We start from the raw sequence: 23,412 nt of genomic DNA on the forward strand, positions 1-23,412 counted from the left end.
CTTCTGATTTCAGCTCAAAGGTCAATTTTGTAACCTAAGCATCAGGAAGGTTTCCAATGGGGACACATCCAACGATGTCCATGACCCGATATCCTATCTTACCAGTTGTATTGCATGTGGTTATTTAGGAAGCAGTTCAGTTAGGCAGAGGTATTTCACAAAACTTAGTAAGAGCTAATCATCACTGTATGATGTGAATCTGACATCATCCACGCTTTATCTGGAGATATAATGCATTGAAGACAGCAAAACAGGATGGTATGCAGCACTCAATACTTTATTGCACTCATTTTTATACAGGCTATCAGTTATTTCCACACTTCTTTATTTACACAGAATCCAGATTCTGCCACTTTAATCATTCACTACTACTTAAATAATACTATCAGTGAATTGGCTGCTTTATCAGTTAAGCTGGTAACCCGGATAACAGAGGACACGAGCTTTTATCAATATTACCTTTGAGATGAAAGCCAGTTGCAAACAGATCCTACTACAGGTTAATCATCATTACCGATTCTCTCCTGCATCGCTCCTTATCGCGATGGCATAGTTCGCACGGCATTTTCTTCCCCATTCCTCTCAACACCTCTATCTCATCAGCTAACAGGAGGCAAAGATTCAGGTAAATATAAATGTTTGTAACACCTCCTGAAAGAGGAAGGTGGTATACTATGGTATTCAGAATACATCTTCGGATCAGGAGAAGACTGCTACTGCTTACTGTCTTCAAAATCATTTTGGAATGCAACACTATTAGATTCCTGCTTCTTTTTACAACTATCTTGAATACTTTTGTTTAAGTCACTTAAACCAGGAGCACATGGATTGGGTTAGTAGATTTAAAAACACTTTAGTAAGGCATAAAAAGCAATACTGCATTCTTCATAATGAAAGTCCATGCCTGAATTAAAAAACAATTCTTCCTCTCCATTCTCCACTCCTAACTGATGCACAGGAATGGGGAAGTTGATTAGGTAATTTATCTGCAGTCCTGGAGGAACCAAATTGGTTCCGGAACTCCAAGACAAAAGAAAAACAATCACGGAGCCATCTACCATCCAAGAATCAACAAACAGCAGTGATCAGTCACAACACTCAAAAGACAGACTCTCTGCTCACAGCAAGATGCAAAGCATTTGAAACTTATGTTATACTTAAGAGTCATTCAAGCAAGACCAGCTCTGTACTGGGAAGATCCAGGCAGCTTTAATACCTCTCCACATCTGAGGCACAGACACCAGACTGAGCTTGCTTTCCTAGGCTTCCAATCATACAAAATATTAATAGACCAAAAGTCATTCATTATGACAAGAAAGCTACAGCTTTCCTAGTACTCTTAGAAAAAAGTCCATGTGTAGGGTAAAGGCCAAATTTCACATCCTGACATGAAAGCATAACACTCATTCCAAAGTATTAATTTTTAATTATCAGATCACAGATATCCTAACCAATGAGGTGTCTGAGACACCTTTTATAAGAGCTTTTACTTTCTGAGAAATTCCTGTAAATATTGCTGTGAACCAAGTGCTTTTTTCCCCCAGCTCTGACAGTCTGACAGCTCTTTTCCCTCTGAACAGTCCGCATGCTTGCGACAACTACACTAGAAGATGGTGTTCTTGCACCACATTTGGTAAACAGCTATTAGCTACTTCTCTGCAAGTTAAAAACTTCACCTGTGAGATCCCCTAGAAGCCACTGAAATGAAAGACAAAGTAGTAACAATTCTTGCAGATGCTGTCTCAGAGACACTATAATTGCACATGCACAAACGTCCTTCTCCCTTTCTAATAAGGTAAACAAAAAACATCACACATTTGTTTCCAGCATTATCACAGACAGTCTTGCCTTGTTGACTGCAGCAAACAGCTTCTACTTACATATCCCGACAATAATGGAGGGCGTGTGTTCCAGTCGCAAGTAGAAGAGAAGATTGTAAAAATTGAAACCGATCAGAGAGAAGCATAAGATGACAGAGATCCATTCTTGTACTCTTTTTCCTGTTGAAAAGAAAGAGCATGTTTTACTTTTATCCGAGAGGACATTCTCAAGTGTGAATAATACAGAAAGACTGTTCTATTGCCTGGATGACTTATTCCATTGGTCTAACAGGGAAGTGAATCAGAAGCTTTTTTTTCCATGAGAGGTGTGCATATTTTGTCAAATGACATTCCTCCTCCCTGAGCCACTACTAACCCCTTCCCTCCTCGTTGCCAAACACAAGAGGCACAAAGCAGACATCTTCTCACGCTGTCCTAGTTTCCCTCTCCCAGTGGCTGCTGGCAGAAGGCTCCTCCACACCCAATTTTTTTCAAAACGTGCATTTCATTCAATACTCAGTGTTGCTGGTATGCCTGAATCTGCGAAAAAATTTCTAGCCTCAGATGCCTGTAGTTAAATCACCTTAAGATCAGTAATATTCAAAATCTCAGCACTTGTAAATAAAGCTGTCACGCTAACAGAAAAAAGCATTATCTAGTACGTTGGTGGCCCTGGAATTTCTTTTCTAGCATTGCAAATACATAAGAAGCTCAAGAACTGTAATATTTAACCCACAGCTTCTGTAGCCTTATCTTTGCCTTCCTGCTCCCAGGTAGAAGGCTACAATCTCTCAGGCACTCTGCTATGACAACAGACAGAAAAAGAAAAGAGAAAGAACCTGCACAAACTCTCTCTTGTACCTTGCTATACTGCTTTGCACCTCTCTAAAAAAATCGCATTTATTGCCTTTAAAAAAAACAACAGGCATGTCAGGATACTGTAACACTTTGATCAGTTAGATAGACAGGCTGAAGCTTTCTACTGCTAATCACTACTAGGTCCTCACAAGGCACTGAAGTCGAGAGCAAGTCCATATGGATTAAAGCAGCAGAAGTAGAACTTCAATGCCTACATCCAGGAATGAGATCTCAGCTGCCACCATGGCCCAGAAGGGCCTTGGTTGTAGTTAACTTTAACATGCTCAGAAGCTGTCAGGTCAGTTTACATCTGTTTTAAAGGGCCAACTTGCACAACTGCCCGTAAACACACTGCCTGTGGCTTACCACAGCAGTGAACTCCACCAGCCCATTCTCCACCTCCCTCATGCAGCATTACACACCTCCTCAAACTTGATTTTGAGGAGAAGTGGCATGCACGTGGACCATACGATAATGACTATACCTTAGGTGCACATCCTGTCACGTTACTGGAGGCATACGTTATGTCACGTTATGTCTAGCACGTGTTCAAGAGAGCAGCTTCTCTCCTACTACCCCTCTGTGTTGACCTCCTGTCTGGTCAAGTTTATTTCTAAATGCTAAATCCAGTCCTTCTGAACCGTACCATCAAAATAAAAGGGAACTAGGAACATCAAGGAGGACCAGTAAAATCTCCAACGTGCCTACAACGCAATCTTTTAAAGAAGTCAGAACAAAGATCTTTTACAGTTCTGAGTTTTGATCTAGAAAGACCATAAATACGTAAGTTAGCATCCTAGAATAGCAGAGAATCATAAAATTAAATTAAGACATAAGTATTTCAAGACAGCATAAGGTCATAATGTGGGAGACTCCATCCCTGGAGTAATGAAAGTTAGAGTCAATTAACATCCACCTCCTGCATAAGAAAACCACACCCTGATTAGAAGAGCTAAATGGGTAGATCCACATGGAACAATTAGCTGACTGCGAGGAGACACCACACTACTTATTAGCAGGTCCCCTGAGTTAGTTTGTACAAGTAGACTCTGACACTCTGAATACAAGGATCCCTGTAAGGTCTATCCAAGTCCAGAAACACAGTCCCAGCTTTGGCCAGACGGGCAAAACGAATCAGTCAAAGAAGTCAAAGTCAGTACTGATAACCTGTGTTTACAGAGCACTCAAATTTAAACATATGCCCCACATGAAAGAACAGATGCAAAATCACAAAGTATACGCTTTAAAAAATCATGGAAATACTCCAGAGCAACATTCACACACTGCACAAGTACATTGTAACCCGCATTCTTAAGAATTCAGGGGTTCGACATTACATGCTTCTGACATAGATGCGTATCCTGATGTTGTTTATTTATGTAAATTACTTATGCAACACTAAAAAAAAAATTGCACATGTAACTTATTATCGTATCACGCTGCTGCTAGATATCACTATGCATATGCTACTTCACATAAATCTCAGGAACTTCCACCTACAACAAAAGATAAGGGTAGCAAGTTGCCTAGGTGAAAAATATTTTCCTTCTGAGCAAGGACACAGTGAACAGTGACTGCTTTTCTCTAATGCACAGGTTATCAGTCACTGTAGAACTGCATATCTAGAGCAACAGCCGAAAGACATCACACACCTTCTTTCCAGACAAGGGAAAGGTGACCAACACAAGCTGGAATGGGTACAGACTTGCCCAGTGTAGAATGAGAAATTAATGAACACATTTCATCATCTTATCATTATTTTGCTCTGTGTAAGTAAAAACACCTGCTCTTCCACTAATTGCCTTGAATCTGCAAGATAGGCTCTTTAGTTGACCTACTGGAAACTGCAAGCATACAGCACTGTCATGGAGGGCTCTACTACACGTCTTCCCTTTTCCAGGCCCTCACCCACAAGTGAATTCACTGGGAATGACAAACATACCTAGCACTACTCACACAATTACCTGGAAAGGGATTACATATTTCTGTTTGAAGAGTTTGCAGTTCCTTCCACAGCATAATGGGGTTTTTTCCCCCCCCATAGCGAAACTGAATAGGTGCTGCCTGCCAGAGCACAATGAAATGACAGCAAGCTTCAGGGAGAGAGGATCAAAACAAAAATTCAAGCGCTGCCCCTTTCTTAGGCACCAGGACTGGTGTCTCAGTGTAGTATACTGAAACATTATGAAGTGAAAGCTTCTGCTGTTGCCTTGCCTAGCTGCCTAACGTCTACACCTGCGTTTGAATGGAAAAGGACCCTTTTCTTAGGGAACGGTGCTGCGGGCAGGCTCTAGCTGGGAAACCTCCAGCCCATCAACGCGAGCACGGGTCCACAGTCCAGATAACACCCGCAGTCCCACTCCTGCCACCTATTCGTGCTCTGACCATCTAACTCCTCCACGCCTTGCTTCCTTCACCTTCCCGAAGTTTGTTTCGGGAGCGGCGCGCCAAGTAACGAGCGCGCCCGCCCAGTCACCTTCTCCAGGCTGCCCTTGATAAGCCAGGGGCGCCAAAGGCAAGAGCGGGCCGCGAGGCAGCGGGGCCCGCGGGCTCGCAGGGCCGGCGGCAGCCGCCTGGGCCGGCCCGAAAACACGCCCAGGGCACCGGAGGGCCGCGACGAGGCCGGGAGCCGCCGGCCCCGGGCTCGCTCCCGCTCCGGACCGGGCCCAGGCGCCGCGGCCGCCCCGCGCGGCGAGGGCGGCGCCCGCCGAGAGCGACCGTTGGGGCGGCGCGAGGCGCCTCGCCTCAGGGGCCGCGCGGGAAGGGAGGGAGGGAGCGGCCGCCCCCCACCCCACCCCACCCCACCGCACCGCACCGCACCTCACCCCCCGGCCCGGCCCGGCCCGCCCAGGGCAGCGGGAGCCCCCCGGCCCCCCCCGGCCCGCCGCCGCCGTCACCTGGCGAGTAGAGCTCGGCAAGCTCGCGGGCGCCGGCGTGCTGCGCGCCCCACCGCCGGCTGCCGCCCTCGGGCCCCTCCGCGGCCGCAGCCTCAGCCTCAGCCTCGGCCTCCGCCGCCGCCGCCGCGCCGCGCTCGGCCATGACGCGGCCCCGCGGCTCGGCGCCCCGCGGCGGCGACTCCCGCCCGAGGCCGGCGGCGGGCGGTGGCGGCGGGCGGCGCCCAGGCCCCGCCGCGGCGCCCGGCGGCAGCGCTGCGGCCCGCAGCAGCATCGCGAAATGGGGCCGCGCCGAGGCGCTGCGGTGCCGCGGGGAGGGGGAGCGGGGGTGCGCAGGGCGGGGAGGGGGAGGGGGCGCGGCTGGCCACGCCCCTCCCCGCCCCCCGCCGCCGCCCGCCTATGGCCGCCGCCGCGCCGCTGCCGCCGGGTCAATGGGCAGCGCGGCCCCGCGCTGCGCAGCCAATGGGGCGGCGGCACGGACGGAAGCACATCTGGAGCGCGCCCCCCTCCCCTCCCCCCCGGGCGCATCTGTCGGCATCAGTGGGGGGGGGCGCACAGCTGAGCGGCCCTTCTGCCGGGGCGCGCGCCGCGCACATCTGTCCATGGGAGCGGGGGTGCACATCTGGAACACCCCCTGCGGCGGGGGGGGGGGTAATGCCACATCTGGAGCAGCACCTTCCCCGCCGGCAGGCGCCGGGCGCGGCGCTTCCCACGTGGCGCAGCAGCTCAGCCCGCTCCTGTCGCTGCAATCGGGTATTTGGCAACGTCACGGGAACAAAATCCATGACCTGCAGCTGGGGCTGCGCGTGGCGTAGGCCCGCTCGCCATTACTTGCTGGAGGTGCCGCTAGCTGCAGCAGGCACTGCAGAGCTCCCCAGGCACACAGAGAAATATTAATACTATATTTTCACACGGTGACCCCACGTGAAGTCATCTATCAGCAGCACACATGCCATGAGGGAGGTGCCAAGCGTGACAGCACGCCTGGCACCTCTCCAAAATGTGCCAAATGGAGGAAAGCTGCTCATGCTACACAGCTGCTGCTGAAGAACTCAGGGCAGACTCAGGGCAGTCAAGGGAGCAGGAGGAGACTGGAAAGAGTCCAAGACTGGGCGTGCTGGGCACAAGTGCATGTCACTAAAACTGCCTCAGCTGCTATAGGCACACTGGAGAGCTGGTGATCTCTGGCATTTCATGAGGGAATTAATGCAACGGCACAGAAAGCTGAGCAAAGGCGGGAGGAGGAGGAAGCAAAGCAAACTGGCTCTTACCCTTTGAGAAATGTCACCCGAGGCAAGCGGGTGCCAGAGAGGGAAAGGCTCCAAGCGGGGAGAGGAGCTGCGCATCCGTGCCCTCGGCCTGACAGCTCCTCCTGGTCCCTGGCCTCTGCCTTGCTCTGGTGTTTGCACCCCTCCCTTTCTTTACCACATTTCCCACCCAAATCCCCTTCTCCCAACCCCACCTCGTCTGCCCTCTCCCTCAGCAGATTTTCCCCACCTTTACCCTGCTGCCTCCTCCCTCTCCCCATGGGTCTCTCACTTCCCAGCTCCCATTGCACTTTACCTTCTCTTACACCTCTTCGCCTTCGCTCCCTCTCCCCCTCCATGTTTTCATGTGCTCATTCTTTGCCCTTCAGGCCGTTGCTGTGTTTTCATGTGTCTCCTCCCTGGTCTGTCATCCCCTCCATCTCACTCATCTCGCCACTCTCTGCTCATCCAGCTCCTGCCCCGCGTTGCTCCCCAACCGCCTCCCCCTCCGCTCATCCCGCCTGCCTGGCCACCGCCTTCCTCGCTACCTGCCGTCTCAGTACTGGCTGAAGATGATTTGGTGCTTTTTCGCTGTAACAATTTGGTCCTGACGGGTCCAAAGGCGTTTCCCTCGATTGGTGTTCATGTGGGTGAAATCGAAGGCAGCCCAGCGATGCCGAATGCAGACAGAGGCCGAGGAGCGCCTAGAGACCCTCGGCTTCACAGCTGGCCAGTGCAGGGGCTGGGCCGCATCTCAGGGCACGCGTGTGCCAAAGGTAGTGACAAACAAATAAGTAGCTGGGAAAATGCTACTTGCTTCCAAAGCCAGACTTCTGTGCCCAGTGCCACCTCCCGGCAGTGCCCCCGGCATTGACACCCTCGCAGTGCTCCCTTCTCACACAGCAATCCCCCAGTGTCACCTCCCTACATTGCAACCCCCAGTGATACCCCCAGTGTCACCTTCCTACACTGCAACCTCCAGTGACATCCCTCCAGTGCCACCTCCTCACACTGCAACCCCCAGTGACATCCCTCCAGTACCACCTCCCCACACTGCAACCCCCCAGTAACACTGCCAGCGCCACCTCCCCACACTGCAATCCCCCACGACACCCCCAGTGCCATGTCCCCACTCTGCAACCCCCAGTGACACCACTCCAGTACCACCTCCTCACACTGCAACCCCCTAGTAACGCCGCCAGTGCCACCTCCTCACATTGCAATCCCCCACGACACCCCCAGTGCCATCCCCCCACACTGCAACCCCCCAGTGACACCCCCAGTGCCACCTCCCCACACTGCAATCGCCCACGACACCCCCATGACACCTTCCCACACTGCAATCCCCCACGACACCCCCAGTGCCACCTTCCCACAGTGCAACCCCCAGTGACACCCCCAGTGCCATCTCCCCACACTGCAGTCCCCCAGTGACACCCTTCCAGTGCCATCTCCCCACAGTTCAACCCCCAGTGACACCCCCAGTGCCATCTCCCCACACTGCAGTCCCCCAGTGACACCCTTCCAGTGCCATCTCCCCACAGTGCAACCCCCAGTGACACCCCCAGTGCCATCTCCCCACACTGCAACACCCCACAATACCCCCCCAGTGACACCTCCCCGCCGTGCCCCCAGTGCCCCTCCGCGCCCACCCAGCCCCCCGCGGTCGCCCCCCGGCACCCCACGGCCCCCTCACTGCCCCCCGCTCCCCCGGCCCCCCGGGGCCCTAGCGCCCGCCCGCGCCCGCCCGGCCCGGCCCCTCGCGCGCCCCCTGGCGGCTGCTGCCTGCGGCCCGGCCCGGCCCCGCACGGAGACCCTCCCCGCCGTCCTGAGGGGCAGCCCTGGCACTCCCCAGTTTTCTGGCAGTCCCTCTTGCCGCATGCCAAGACCATCATCGTGCCAAGAGAATTATTTTGAGTTCCATTATTAGGTAACCCAGGCCACGCTCCTTAATTAGACTTGGTTAAAAGCCACTCGCTGGTGCAGTCGTTAGTCCCAAAGGCGTGCATTCCTGCATGGGAAAGAAAATACACCCACACACAAAAGAAAAGCCCCTAGTAATATTTAAGTACTGTATTATGTCTATAAAAAATAATTTTTGTAATGGGTTTATGTGAAGATCAAATAAAATAGCATTAAAATAAGAACAGAGTTTCAAATAATTAAATAGATTCCACTCAAACATTACAAATGGATCCATTTACACAGGGTGAAATCCTGAAGCAGGCGTGTATTTAATGCAAAAGTTACGTGCTTGAAAACTGAACGCTGCACTGAATAAAACGCTTCTCTTGACAGCAAGGTATAAAGGAGGGGAAAAGGACGCTCCCAAGCAGGTGGGGTTCGGGGTGCTGCGGCGCAGGAGTGGAGCGGGCTGGGGAGCTGCTGGCCGCTGCCCTGAGGCTGCCCCCTCGCTGCCTTGAGGCTCTTCACCTCCCCAGGCGCGTGGCTGCGGGGGTCGCCTTGCAGCGGCTCGCCTGGCGGAGGGGGAAGAGAGACCCCCCCAGCACCGACCGCCTTGCAGCTGAGCTGTCGTGCCCTGGAGCTCAGCGCGGGCTCGACAGACTCAGCAGCCTGCGGGAAGTGCGCTGCGCACCTCGCCGAGGCCGCCCTGCTGCTCGAGGATCCCCGCTTACCTGCGTATTAGGGGGAGCTGGGCGCGCGGACTAACGGCTCTTAATGAAAAGATGGCTCAGCCATTTGATGAGTCCTTCACTGTATCAAGATTTCTAGAAAGGGTAAATGATAATAATTGGCTGCTGGCACAGGGGGCCGGCATGCGGGGGAGATTTTTCTGTGGTTTCTGTTAATTGGGTAATAAGCTAATGCATCAGTTTAAAAGGCATTAGCTTGGGATGCCTTCATGTGTTGGACTGGGCTGTGTTTAGAGTGAGCGATGGGAGTGCTCTGGCATTGAGGGATGCTGATGTTTTCATTAGATGTTTGTGAGGTTAGGCTGTTCTGGTGCTAAGGATTTTCCTAAGATACTGTTAGGGTCACAGTGACCTCAATAATGTTAGTATGGAAGTAGTGCAATGGGACTGGATTAATGTACATTCGGTAGAATAAGGCATATTTAAATGTGTTTTGAGCTATATGACTGTATGTCCCTATTATGAATATTTAAGTTAGATGTAAAATATAAATGATTTTATATGAGGTATGGTTCTTGGGAGCAACTCCCAAGGTACCTTCAACATCTGCTAGTCATCTTGTTTTGTCAAGGCAAAAGGGCTGCCAGCATGAAAAAGGCAGCAAATTGCTAGTAACATTTGGCTTTGTACTGATTAAAAAATGTTCTTGGAAAAAGGTTTTTCATTTTCTCTCGATTTCTGCTGGAGTAAACCTGCTTCTTCCTCTAATAATTTCAGTGTGACTGTTAAAATACAAACCTAGCAAAGGAAAAAGGTGTTACTGAAGCCCTTTCTAATTTCGTTTTAATGTTTCACGATAGAAGACCACTGAGGAGAGAACACCTCTAAGGGCTTGGTTCTCTCCGAACGACAGGCGAAGCAAGGCTCAGCACATATCCGAAAAATGTTCCTTTTTCTTTCTATCAGGTTAGCTGGCAGAGGCGAGAGGACCAGAAAGTTAGTTCATGGACTCAGGCGACACTCCAAGACTTAGTACCATCTTAGAGCCACCGTAGCCTGAGAAGGGGTGAGCCATGAGGATTTAGCATTGCATAAGTACAATGTCCTTTAGAAACACCGTCTTAAAAGTGATGTATCGAGCAACCTCTTGGCGACACAGTGCAGATATCACTGTAGTTAGGACCTTTGCACTGAGACTCTGAACAGAAGTAGGAAATCATGCAGGCAAATCTTGATGCCACTGGGAGAAGACTGAGATCACATCAGACTATAATAGGCCCCGTTACCAGCAGGAAGCCTTTGCAAGAGCTAAATCCCTGGCCAGTTGGTTAAGGGAAGCACTACAAGGCCATGTTGTGTTCAGCTCTCTGCTGAGAAGAGTCGTCTGAGAGAAGACTCTTAAGACTCTCAGCAAGTTGCCAAAAATGGGTTTGTTTAGGCCGTGCTTGCGTGCTCTGGGCCAAAACGCTGCTCTGCCGAGCCACGGCACAGGTGAACGGGCGGCAGGGCCGCCGGCTCACGGCTGTCTGCTTTCTGCCTCTGAACTCCTCCGGCGGCTCAGAAAGTGGATTTGCCATCCCGGAGAGAGGCACAAAATCCCCGCGGGCACCGCACTCGAGGCTGCGGGCCAGGCCGGGGCTGCGCCGCCCGGCCCCGGCTCCGGCTCCGGCCCCGGATCCGATCCAACCCCGGCCCCGGCCCCGGTCCCGCCCCGCCGTCGGGAGCGGCCGCGCCGCGGGTCCCGCCGGGCGCCGCTAGGTGGCGCCACGAGCCCGGGCAGCGCTGCGGCCGGCCCGGCTCGGCTCGGCTCGGCTCGGCTCGGCTCGGCTCGGCTCGGCCCGGCTCGGCCCGGCTCGGCTCGACGTGGCCCAGCTCGGCCCAGCTCAGCTTGGCACAGCCCGGTTCGGCCTGGCTCAGCTCGGCTCGGCTCGGCTCAGCTCGGCTCTACTTGGCCCGACTTGGCTCGGCTCAGCCTGGCTCGACGTAGCCCGGCTCGGCCCAGCTCAGCCTGGCACAGCCCGGCGTGGCCCAGCTGAGCTCGGCTCGGCTCAGCTTGGACCTGCTCGACTCAGCACAGCTCAGGTCGGCTGAGCTTGGCCCTGCTGGGTTCGGTTTGGCCCTGGGTGAACGCTCTGCCCAAGTGCCCCCTGCCTTGGCTTCATGTGTCGCGCTTGCATGGGGGACCGAATCAGAGGTGTGAACCGGCTCCAAGATCAGAAAAGTGTTTAAACACGTCCAAAAGCCTGCACGCAGCTCTGTAGAGTAACAACTCCAGCGTGGCAGCCTGGTGCTAACGAGCGACCCTCATCAGAACCAAACTGGTCTGCCATGGGGCATGGGGTAAAGAAAAAGAAAAGGAAAAGTTTTTGCACTTCTACCTGCCATGCTTTTTTGTCAATTATTTATTACAGACATCACCCAAACCCCAAGGTTTTGAACATTCTTCATAAAAGTCATCATCTGAACCTTTACAGCTGCCTCCTGTTAGCAGCTGCTGACGTCTCAGCAGCGTGCTCAAGTGCAAAGGGACAAGCGGCGACTGTCCCTCCCCAGTAAGGCTGAATGATTTAAATATTTTCAATTTATAAAGCGTCCTGGCTACTGTTCCACCCTGCAAATCCACACTAGTCAGAGCACCTCTTTACACTTCCCTCTTACACACTCGTGCATGCAAGGTGCCTACCAAGAAAATAAACACTTTTAGAATAGGGATCCCTGCCTGCACCTGCTATCCCAGTGCTGAACACGGCTTGTCTTGAACCGGGAAGGTCAGAGTTTGGAGACTCATTTCTCTTGCCTGTTCCACTCCTTTATGCAACCCTGGGCTCTTTCTGATCCACAAGGCACGAAGGGAGCAGCAGCTGGCGGCAGCTCCCTGGCTGGACTCTCCTGGCCATGGGAAAGTCTCAGTGGGTGGGAGAGCCGAAATAGCCACTCCTACGGCTCCCTCCCAGAGCCGTAAATGCAAAGCTGGGGAGATGAGAAGGACCAAGAAGGGAGGCATGTGCCGCATGGTGCACTTTGGCTATCACTGCCTGGTACTTGGTCTGTAAAGGCCGGTGGTCTGGTGACACAGGCGGCCCCGAGGCTGTTCCTACAAGCTGCTACTCAGAACCAGCAAGTCCTAACTGATTCTCTGGCAGCCCCACTTTCCCCATGGAGCATGACACAAAATGAAAGTAGCTGGAAAAAGTAATTGTAAAGTCTAGGGTACAAAAGAACAGCTCTTCTATAGATGTGTAATATGCTTTTAATGGGAAAAAATCATTATCAGTAACTGCTTCATTCTTCAGTTAGACCCACTGTCCTGTCACCCTGTATAATGCTTCCCTTGGTTTGTGCTACCCGTAGAGATACTTACCATATCTTCAGGGTAAAAATACCCACAATCTCTTTGTAGCGATCCGTTATCACGTATGCATTTGCTGACCAAACTTCTTCCTACTGTATCTTCAGCTAGGGAAAGCATTAAAACACATTGCTCTATGTCACAGCAATTTAATTTCCTGCCCTTTGAGAAGTTGCCTGTGAGCACTTAAAGGTTTGCAGCACTTTTTCCACTGGTTATAGGTTTTACTGTGAAGTTCCAGCTACCTGATCTGCAGCCCCAGGACCTCTGAACAGTTCAGAAATTTCCTGTGTGAATTTCTAACATCTGCTACTGGGAACTTCTGATACTTGTCAGGCTATCCTATAAGGATTGGATTACTGTTTCCTGTGATGGATTGTTTCAGAACTTGGATACCCTAGAAAAAGCATTGACACAAGACTATTTTCCAAGATCTATAACCAAGTTATCAAACCAGGAGAGGATGATTAGCTAGGAAATGTCAGATAGCTATGGAGAACTTCTGGAAAGATAGTGGACAGCAACTCCCCTCCCATTTCTTTCAGCATACAAGAAAACAGGCTAGTCATAAAACACAAAGCCACCTCTTATTATACTTGCTCAAAGAGGAAGGAGTAAAGACAGTAGCTGCTGCTTTGCACCGCTCCCCCTCACGGGCATTCGTGTGCACCCTGCCTCTCTGCTCTCTCGCAGAGCCCCAGAGTGGGTGCTCTGACCTGCAATCTGCTCTGGAAAATTTTCCGTCTGGTAGGAGAAGGTATTTTGCTCATGTTGTCCCACCGGCTGGAGGCACCAGTGCCAATCTCCAGGTGTCGTCTCTGCAGCACCCGGTAGGGCAAAGAGCAGCAAGTAGATAAAGCAGGGATTGAGCAACCTACCACTGCAAAGGCCAAGCATGCCGGGTCAGAGGTGAGCAGAAAATAAGCAGAAGACTAACAAATACCCGAGCATCATCATGTCACATGGGAGCAAGGGGTGAGGGAGCACTGAGTCAGGGGGAGGACTCTGTGCTGCAACGAAAGAACCGCACGAGGCCAGGAGACCTGGCCGCAGCGGGCAGCCGAACAACCTGCCATGGGAGCTTGCAATGCTGAATACAAAAGCTGGAGTTCAAAGAGAGAGGGGACCAGGTGCCCACAGTTTTTTATTTCAAAATAAGGCAAAATCTCAGGTCTGAGAAGTAGGGGAGACAGAAGGAAAGCCAGCCTCTTCCTAAGTTGAGACATTGTCTCTATCTGATGTTGATACAGTGGAGCAGGGTGAGTGCAAAGCAATAGCCTGAAATTCGGCCTCTACCAGGTACAGCGCTTGAGTTTTTGCTGGCATAAGGTTGGCAGCTGCATAAAAAAGGACCTGGGGCCAGGAAGAAGGAAAAGGCAGAGCACAGAACATGCTCAGAAATAAACTTCCATTTTACTTCTCTATTTTTCAGCTTTTATTACAGCATGGCTCCACTTAAGTCAGCCTCTCAGACAAGATCACCTCCTACCCCCCAGCAAGCTCCCCAGGTCGCCCCCGTGCTCTCCCAGGCTCTCCCGAAAGCCATTACACTCTCTTCTTTAACTCACCTCCAACACACTGTCTGCAACACCTTGTTCACTGGTGCACGCCATCAACTTCTGGCATTAACCTCTTCCCTCTTAGCCCCTCTTCTGCTCCTGAACATCTTGTTTTTGGACCGCAGATCTCTGGGCGAGCTGCGTGTTCGCACCATGCTTACCATGCTGCAGCACTGATCTGACTGATCTGCTAGCAATTACTGCAAGGCAAATAACACATGAGAGAAGTCTGCAGCAAGAAGCATCAAAATTATAGCCAACTTTTTCCTAGCGTACAATCCCCAATCCATAGACCTTCTTACAAACACTTCAGTGTATGATGTGTCACTATTAAACTGGTATCTTCTCCTCTAGGCTGATGTCCTTCAGGGACAGCTGCTGTAACCTAGAGGGCAGGACTGGAGAGCTTGTAAGAAATAGTGGAAAAGAAGACAATTTCCAGAAAGAAGATGCCTCTACAACGCTTTAGTGTAGGGTTGAGCCTAGAGCTGGAAAATTGTGGCTTTACAGTACAGAAGGGAAACTGGAGGGCAGAATCTAAGTCCTGACAGAAATGAGCAGTGAATAAGAGATTCTTCCCTCCACCTTTTCCTCTTTCTGGTATCAGTGTGCTACCCTTCCAGTATTTATATTGTTTTACGCATGAATCCGGAAGCATCTGGATTTTATTGCATCAGAAAAAAAATTTTTTTTGCTCAAAAATGTTGATGTTCTAACTAAGTAATCTGTGAATGATGCCGTCTCCTTCCCCAGTTGACTAGTTCTGAAAAGGGAAATCATGAAATCATTAGAAAGCAGGCGCTTTTGACAAAATATTGACTTTCTGCTGAAGGTTGCTCTGTCAGGACACCCATTGCAAAAGTGCTCTCACCCTCAGGTATTTCACAGGGTGACACCAGTACCTGGACCCCTCAACCAAGAAATGTCTGCACCTCAATTTCTGCCTAAAGTATCTCTCTAAAGCGAAGGCTTTTGGGGAGGATTAGTAGCCCGTGCACATCTGGCCAGGCCAGGCCACAGCAGTCTCAGGGACAGGACTGAGTGTGCTCAGGCCCCTGCCCAGGCTGCCTGGGACAATCCTCCGCAGTGTGCGCCTTGCTCTGCACCTGCTCACGCTTCCAAAACCCCATTTCTGGCCATGCATTTGTTATGACAAGTGCAAAAACAAATTAAAAGACACAAGAGTTAGCTCAAAACTGGCTTGCTGAATGTGAGGGTTTTGGATAAGTGGTTAATTCCGCCAACAAGGTTCCCATGAGAAGTTGTGACTGGATGTTGCTTCCCCGTGAGTGGCTGCTGGGCTTTGAGGTGAGCTGGAGGAAGTTTAAAGAGATGCAGGGACAGTGCGGAGGTGAGGGGGGAGACGGGATGGAGGCGACAAGCTGGGCATCCAGCCTCAATTCCTGTGCTGGCTGACGTGTGATCTCCGTGAGTACAGAATTACTCAGCGCGGGCCTGGAAAGGAGGTGTGGGCCATACCATCTCTGATACAATCTCTTTCACATGATAGTTGCACAGACATTTTGTTAGGGAAGATCGGCCTAGGCTCAGGTACAACTTTCTGCTACAGAGCAGCAGCAAATAGGGCAGCAGGTCAAAGAAAGCAAATGTGAGATCCCCAGAAACATCTTGAAAATTTGCCCAGGAGATTTACCAGTTTTAATGTTCAGTTTTAGCTAACGGCCACGGTAAGCTAGAGATCTGCCAAAGACCAAACATGCATTTCGGGGAGCCATCACTGTAGGAGACCACCTGCTTGTGAGTCCCTCTGCTTGGAGGTAGAAAGCACGTGAGAGCAATTTCCACGAGTTCAGTTGCAAGGGCCAGTTACAGCAGCCGTTGCCTATAACTGCCAGATGAGAACGCAGGATAAAGACATAGAAGAAAAGAGTAAACTGCCAGAAGAACGAGCCCCGGCTCACTACAACTTGCCAGCATTTGCACCTAATACAGATGTTTGTCTTCATGAAGGTATGGGCTGCAGCTACAACCTGCAGACCAGATCTCTGGCCAGGCCCAGCTCCAGTTTAATCTCTGGTGCACTCACCAAAGATTAGCCTGGTAGATAAAGATGGAACTAGAAATATTTGAAGTCTGCAAACCTGTTAGGGTACTTTCATTATGGAAAGAAAAAGCCATTGAAAATGTGAAAAGAAAAAGAAAAGAGGAGAAAAAAGAAAAGAAAGAAAAGCCTGATGGTCTACTGACTGATTTCTGAATTCTTCCTCTTTTCAAAGTTTTGAGGTTTGAACATTATGAACAGTTGACTGTTTGAATCGCATAATGCAATACCTGTTCCTCTGGCTTAACGTTACAGTATTTCCCACACCGCAGGATTGCTTCACATTATTCTGAGAGGCAGTGTCATTTTCCCTGCAGTGCTAGGCCTTCTTTACTAAGGCGAAGGACACTCCTACTTCCTTTAATTATATGTTTTGTTTTAAATTAATGTCCTTTATTCTGGGGATGAATCACCAGCTTGTAGACAGGTAAATGTGGGAGTAAGAGAGAGAAAATATAAGTTTGATTCCCAAGGTGGGTGTCTTTAATTAAAAACGGACATCAAGATTCAGTCTTCCTTCCTAAACTTACCCTGCAATTCTAAAAACACGTGGATTCCATGTTTCTATGCACGTATCTCACTTTCCTTCTGAATCACTTTAAATACGGCCCCCTTCGGTTTCAGAGCACAAATTCCCTATCACTTGTGTACCCTGACAGTTGCACCATATCATGTAAAGTAAATACGCCAAGACAAACGTTAAGGCCATCATCCCTGCGTGAAGAGGTGGGGAGGGGAGCGCAGGGTTTGCTCAGCTCTCTAACCGCTCATAGCCGCAAGAAGGAAGTCTGGAGCAGCGCCGTGTCCTGCTCCAGCTCCATTTCACCGAGTTCCCTGCTGGCTGTTGTAAAGTGGTTCGGAGCACGTCTCTATGGGACAGTTTTGCCTGCCAGTGGGATTTACTTGATTAAACATTGGCCGGAGAATAACAGGATCTGTCTTCTATTTGCAGCTTTTTCCCTGCCTTGGCAAAAGAACTCGGAAAAATCCCTCCTGCCTTGATTTCCCCAAGGGTAAAACAGGACCCAAACGGGATTTGCACCCACCTCTGCACGGCACTTTCCGCCCTACAGCACTAAACCCTACTCTCAGGTGCAAAAGATCCAGCCTGTACTGGCACGACGGCGGCAGCAGCGTCTCAGGACGGGCGACACTCGTGTGTGTCCACGTCCCGCAGACCCTCCAGGGGCGAGTAGCGTCCACTGACCTCTCGTGCAGATTTTACAACAGCTCAGAAAAATCAGCCGGCAGGAAGAAAGGTTGCCCTGCTCTTTCTCTTACCTGCAGGACTGTGCGAGTAAGTCCCCTCCCTCAAAAGCCAACCCTGTTTTATTCCGGGTGGCTAGGTACAGTCGCACACGCACACACCCCCCAAGTGCCTCCTGCGGGGCCAGCGCCAGCGGTTGCGAAGTGTGCAGCGTGGCAGGCGGCCAGGCGCTGACGTTCCTGTTGCTATGGGATCCACCGCCCCTATAAATAACTGAGCAAAGGAACTTTCCTAAGTCAGAGACTTTAGGACACGGGACCCAGAACCAGATGGTCCGGAGGCGAAACGCCGGCTCGAGTAGCACCAGCAGGAGCGGTAAAGCCCCGCCGTGCCGCAGGAACTGATCCAGCCCCGGTGCTGGGCAGCGCAGCTGGGGGCCGTACCCAGCACCAGAGACTGAGGCAGGGTTTGGAGCCCCCCACCGCAACGGCGGCAGCTTGATCCTCTGCCGGGGGGGGCCCCTGCGCTGTTTTCTCCTCCCTGCATCCCTCTTTGCTTTCATGCAACGCCTGGTGGCCTGGGACGCAGCATGCCTCCCCATCCAGCCACCCGCCTTTAAATCCATGGAAGTGGCTAATTTCTATTACGAGGCGGACTGTCTGGCTGCTCTGAACAAGCTGCACCCGCGGGCGGTCGGGGGCCGCTCCATGACCGAGCTCACCGTCGGGGACCACGAGAGAGCCATCGACTTCAGCCCCTACCTGGACCCCTTAGCATCCCAGCAGCCGGCGCAGCCGCCTCCTCCCGCAGCAGCAGCAGGGGGCAACTTTGAGCCTGCCTGCAGCAGCGGCGGCGGCCAAGATTTCCTTTCCGATCTCTTCGCCGAGGACTATAAAGGCAGCGGCGGCAGCAAGAAGCCCGACTACACCTACATCAGCCTCGCCCGGCACAGCCACCCCTGCGCCAGCCAGAGCCACAAGCCGGGGGGGCTGCCGGGCTGCTTCCCGCCCCAGATCGTGGAGACCAAAGTGGAGCCGGTCTTCGAGACCCTGGACTCTTGCAAGGGGCCCCGTAAGGAAGAAGGGGGAGCCGGGCCGGGACCGGGGGGCATGTCCTCTCCCTACGGCAGCACCGTGCGCTCCTACCTGGGTTACCAGTCGGTGCCGAGCGGCAGCAGCGGGAACCTGTCCACCTCGTCCTCCTCCAGCCCCCCCGGCACCCCCAACCCCTCCGAGTCCTCCAAGTCGGCCGCCGCCGGCGGGGGCTACTCCGGCCCCCCGGCGGGCAAGAGCAAGCCCAAGAAGTGCGTGGACAAGCACAGCGACGAGTACAAGCTGCGCCGGGAGCGGAACAACATCGCGGTGCGCAAGAGCCGCGACAAAGCCAAAATGCGCAACCTGGAGACGCAGCACAAAGTCTTGGAACTGACGGCCGAGAACGAGCGGCTGCAGAAGAAGGTGGAGCAGCTCTCCCGGGAGCTGAGCACCCTCAGGAACTTGTTCAAACAGCTGCCCGAGCCCCTGCTCGCCTCCTCGCCGCGCTGCTGACCCCCGCGCCGGGCCGGGCCGCGCCGCCGCCGGCTCCCTCCTCTCGGGCCGGGAGAGGAGGAGAGCCCGGGGGGCGGATTGGTTCTGTTTTCGGGGTTTTTTTTTTGTTTTTCTTTTTTTTTTTTTGGTCTTTATTTACGTGTGGGCGGAAGGCCCCGCCACGGCGAGCTGCCGCGCGGGCTGCCCGCGGGGGCCCCGGCCCCGGCCCCGGCCCCGGCCCCGGGCGGGCTCCGCAGGCGGCGGGGCGCGGGGGTTATTTAAAACGGCGAGAGGAGAGCGAGGGCAGAGTGATGCAATCCTTTAAGCATGGCTGGGAATGCTGTGTACATGATGCAATCTCGTGTAACTGTCAGTCATGAATTGAGTAATCTGTTAAAGATGTTCCTACAGTTTTTTTTTTTTTATTATAAAGAATAATCTATTTCTATAAGAAAATACATATGTATATTTTGGGATCTATGCATTCTTGCTACATTTGAAGCATTAATGAACAATTTTAATAAACTTTATGACTAGGTTAAAAAAGTAGCTTGTTTTATTTTGAGAGCACGTTTAAAGTGAGATTAGAGACAGAGCTGAAAATCTAGCTCAATCTGGCTCAATGCTGAGATCAAGGACCAAGATTTTTTTTTGGTCTTTTGACTTTCTCTGTAACTCAGCAAAAAAAAAAAAAGGAGGGGGAGGGGGACGAAAAAAAAAAAAAAGACCTAGCAAAGAGCAGAGCTGGGAGCTTTAGCCAGTTCTTTCTTGCTGCCTCTTCTTATTTCCTCTTATCACTTGCTTTAGCTGCAGCTTGGGGGTTGTTTGGGGAGAAAGTGTTTGTTTTGGGGTTTTTTGCAATTCTCGCTGTTCTTGGTGTGTAGAGACGTGCTGTCCAAAGCGTGAGCAGTACCTAGCAAAGCAATGCCAAGTCTGAAGTGGGAGGGAGGAAGAAAAAAGTAAGGAAGGAAGTTTGAAATGAGTTGTTGTTGTTTTTTTTTCCTTTAAGGAGTGTCTATTCTCCAAGTTACAATTCAGCATTTCTTGTGTTTGTAGTTTACAGGAATAAACATGAGGAAGTAGCATATCTGTTGGATGTCAGTAATTTGGTCAAGGCTGAGAAAGCTTGCATGAAACCTGGCCAGGTGAGAGGCGCTTGAATAACTCTCCCTAGTACTTTCTCTTGAGACTTTTTAAAAAATGTTTCTAAAAACCGTGGGTAGAGTTTCTCCGTTGAAAGCTGTTTGTTTATGTGTGCATGCGTGTTTGCTGGGGCAAAACAACAGATAACGTGTGGGGGTGGCAGAAAAGGAGGAACTTGCAATAGGCCATAACTTTGTTTCAAAGAGCAATAAGGCTTTGCTGCCGCTACGGAGCCCGACTTGCCAAGGCCCCCGAGCCGTGTATTTCCTGACTCCCCACTGTTCGCTGCTGTGTGGATGTCTGTAAAAAGTTAACCGTCTTGAGCTGGTTACATGGAGGGAGTTGAGCAAATGATCAAATCTTACTCAGCATTTTCCATTTTCCTGTTAGGCCAAATTTAACCACTAAGTTTTAAAATCTGGATTCCCAGTGCCCCGCAAAAGAAATTTCCTCACTGTCTATACTCTGTTTGACAGCTGAATAGAGAATATATTTTTTTAAACAAAAAAGTAGATTTGAATTTGCTGCTGTATATTCCAATATAAAGAGTAATTTTTGCAATTCTCAATGCAGAAAAAGGAAAAATCTTGATTTTGATTGCTTACTTCTAGCGTTTCTTTAAACAAAGCATGAGTTCTGCTGAAGGAACTGTTCTACATTTTTGACACTTAGGATCTTCTCCTCCTCCGGCAGGTAAATCTCCCAGAGCTCTTACTAAAATATGTTTTGTGTTGCCTGCTTCCGCTATGCCTCCATAGCTGCTACCAGGGGCTGTGCAGGGCTAAGAAGTGAAGTGTTAGACCTGAAACAGATTTATCTCTTTTTTTTTTTTGCTTTTTAATTTGTACAGTGCAGTTAAGTTGTTTTTATGAGACCGTAAGAATAGAGTTTCTTGGGTGAGCTAGCTCCTGCACCAGCACGGCTCAAGTTCTTGCAGGCAGGATAGACGTTAGATCTTGTCTTGACTGTCCCTCGTGACGATGATTTCCCCAGCCTCCTGTGGCTGTTTATTCTACTATTCTTCTTGTTACGAAACTGATCCACATCGTTAGATCCTATTTTCTTGTTGTGCTGTAGGCCATGTAACGTTACCCACACTTAGAAGCAGCACCGTCCTGAGATGAATTTCTTTTCTTCTTTATAAGTGACGGGGCCTCCGTCAAAAGCTCGGTTTGTGGGGGCTGGGAGGCAGGGTAGATGGAAAGATAAGATGTACTAAAGGCATTTATATTTGTTTAAATTATAGTCCAGTTCTGGAGATAGAGCTCTATCAGGCATGAATGAGCTAATCCCCGTCCTTAAACTTTGCCTGCTGCAGTTAACAAGAGTCAGGGCTGTGCTGTTGCAATTTAAAGAATGATGTTTAAATTGCTGCTGTATTCCAATATAGCTCTTAATTTAGGCTACAGATTTCTCGTTCTGGTGGGAACTTGTGCAACACTGAGTTTTTGTCAGAAAGATGCAATTACAGGCAGGAAAACTGAGGACATAAATGCACTAGTCTCTAGTCTCAGAGGAATTTGTAAAAGATTCGGAAAGAGAATTCCTGAATCCTTCCTTCTTAATCTTCTATTAGCCACATAACGTACATTTTAGGAGCTTTGTAGCACTTTTACATGCGTAGAGGTCACAAAATACCCTACTTCAAAAACAAGCATACAAAAAAACCCCTTGCAATTAAAATATTTCCTAGAAAAAAATAGTTTGGAAATGAGTCTAAGAAAACTCCAAGTGCTAAAGTAGACAAAAGATTCCAAATACCTTTTCTAATCACAGTGGGGGAATCGGAAAATCCCTGTCCAAACACTGGCTCAGCTTCAAATATTGATATAGCTTCCCATTACAAATAAGATTCTGTTGACTGAAAGCGTTACTTGGTGCATCTCAGCTGTCTTCTTACGGGGTTTCTTTATTTTCTTTGTCCTAACGCAACGCAACTCAGTGCAACTTGTGGTAGGATATTGTCGTCTATACGCAAGCAAATCATGCAGAGAAGTTAGGGCACGCGTCTCTGGTTTTCTGTTTTGAACTTTGTGGAAGTTTATAAACACCATTTGGTTTGGACTTTTTTTCCTCTTTCAAATTGTTTATTACATTGACTGATTCATAATAGGTCTTTCTCATTACTACTAAAATAATCAAATTTCCTCCTATGTAGAAATAAGTCTAGAAGATCAAATCCTTAGCCCTGACATTCTATTTTCAAACCATCTAACAATGTTTCATCGTTTGCTAGGTATTTGAGTTCAATTGTGTTTAGTTCTGCAAAAAAAATTATATGTACCATTTTAAAACAAAATAATTAAAAATACTGACAAGTACTAATTTGTTAGCAGTTCTTCTATCTATTTATACAAATTATTATTTTATAGTTTGCTTATCTGCCCAAAGCGTGTAGTAGCCTCTCGCAGCTCAGACATTGTGTGTTGCTTTTCCCACTGCCTTCCATTAATGACTCTTGGAGGGTGCAAGAAAAACTGCACTTTTTTCTATACTAATTGTTTCCCTTCTATCAAATAAAATAACCCAAATTGCACGCATGCAACAAAGGATTATTGGGCTAGGACACTCAGTCACATTTGGTTAGTGTGTTTTTTTTCCCCCCTCTCATTGAAACCCTACAACAGCCTTCAGCTATCCAAATTACAACGGGAAAAGCTATAAGTAACATAATTGATGCATCCTAGATGTTTGCGCAGTTTTTACCTTTACAACTGCATTTTTGTCACCAATGTGGATGTGTGTAAAAATATGACGTTATTCTCATGCTACGTAGTTTTCAAGCAATGTTTCACTAGCAGTGACCAGAATAAAAGTCAGTGCAACTCAGGTCTGCTTTAGTAAACAGAAAAATGTATATGAGGCCAAATTACACATCATCTTTTACGTTGTTTATAATGTTATCATTTAAGATACAATGACCATTGTCTTGCATTTTCTTGTCATTCATATCAACACCAAGTGAGTCTAAAACACCACCAAACAAGAATGGTGGAAGGGTTCTGCATTCGGTTACAGAGGATCATACAGTGGACGGCATAATTATGAATTTTGTTCTTTTTGCTACTGACTGATAATGCAATATTTCTATGACTGCTCTCCTGAGTGTTAAGATTAACTTTGCTTGAGCTTTTTATGTTTAACTGTAAGTAG

At 49.9% G+C, this 23,412-nt stretch overlaps 2 protein-coding genes across 2 annotated transcripts in view; one reads left to right on the plus strand and one right to left on the minus strand.

The window, feature by feature from the left end:
* Positions 1-5,846, minus strand: part of LOC104150059 (plasmanylethanolamine desaturase 1) — a 43,043-nt gene extending 37,197 nt beyond the window's left edge. Inside the window, exons 1-2 of the mRNA XM_068912460.1 lie at positions 5,576-5,846; positions 1,881-2,000 (exon numbers count right to left, since the gene is read on the minus strand). Of these exons, the coding sequence (XP_068768561.1) occupies positions 1,881-2,000; positions 5,576-5,846 (391 nt within the window). The remainder of the gene's footprint in view (positions 1-1,880; positions 2,001-5,575) is intronic.
* A 12,016-nt stretch (positions 5,847-17,862) lies between these two features.
* Positions 17,863-22,584, plus strand: CEBPB (CCAAT enhancer binding protein beta). The gene is made up of 2 exons (XM_068912482.1): positions 17,863-20,261; positions 20,871-22,584. The coding sequence occupies exon 1, from the start codon at positions 18,151-18,153 to the stop codon at positions 19,135-19,137; it is 987 nt and encodes a 328-aa protein (XP_068768583.1). The 5' UTR covers positions 17,863-18,150; the 3' UTR covers positions 19,138-20,261; positions 20,871-22,584.
* Positions 22,585-23,412: the final 828 nt, after the last annotated feature.

Source organism: Struthio camelus, chromosome 18 (assembly GCF_040807025.1).
Source record: "Struthio camelus isolate bStrCam1 chromosome 18, bStrCam1.hap1, whole genome shotgun sequence".
NCBI classification, from domain to species: Eukaryota; Metazoa; Chordata; class Aves; order Struthioniformes; family Struthionidae; genus Struthio; species Struthio camelus.

What these genes read in the sequence shown, in the direction of transcription:
- CEBPB (XM_068912482.1), top strand. Translation starts at nt 18,151, where the DNA reads ATGCAACGCCTGGTGGCCTGGGACGCAGCATGCCTCCCCATCCAGCCA.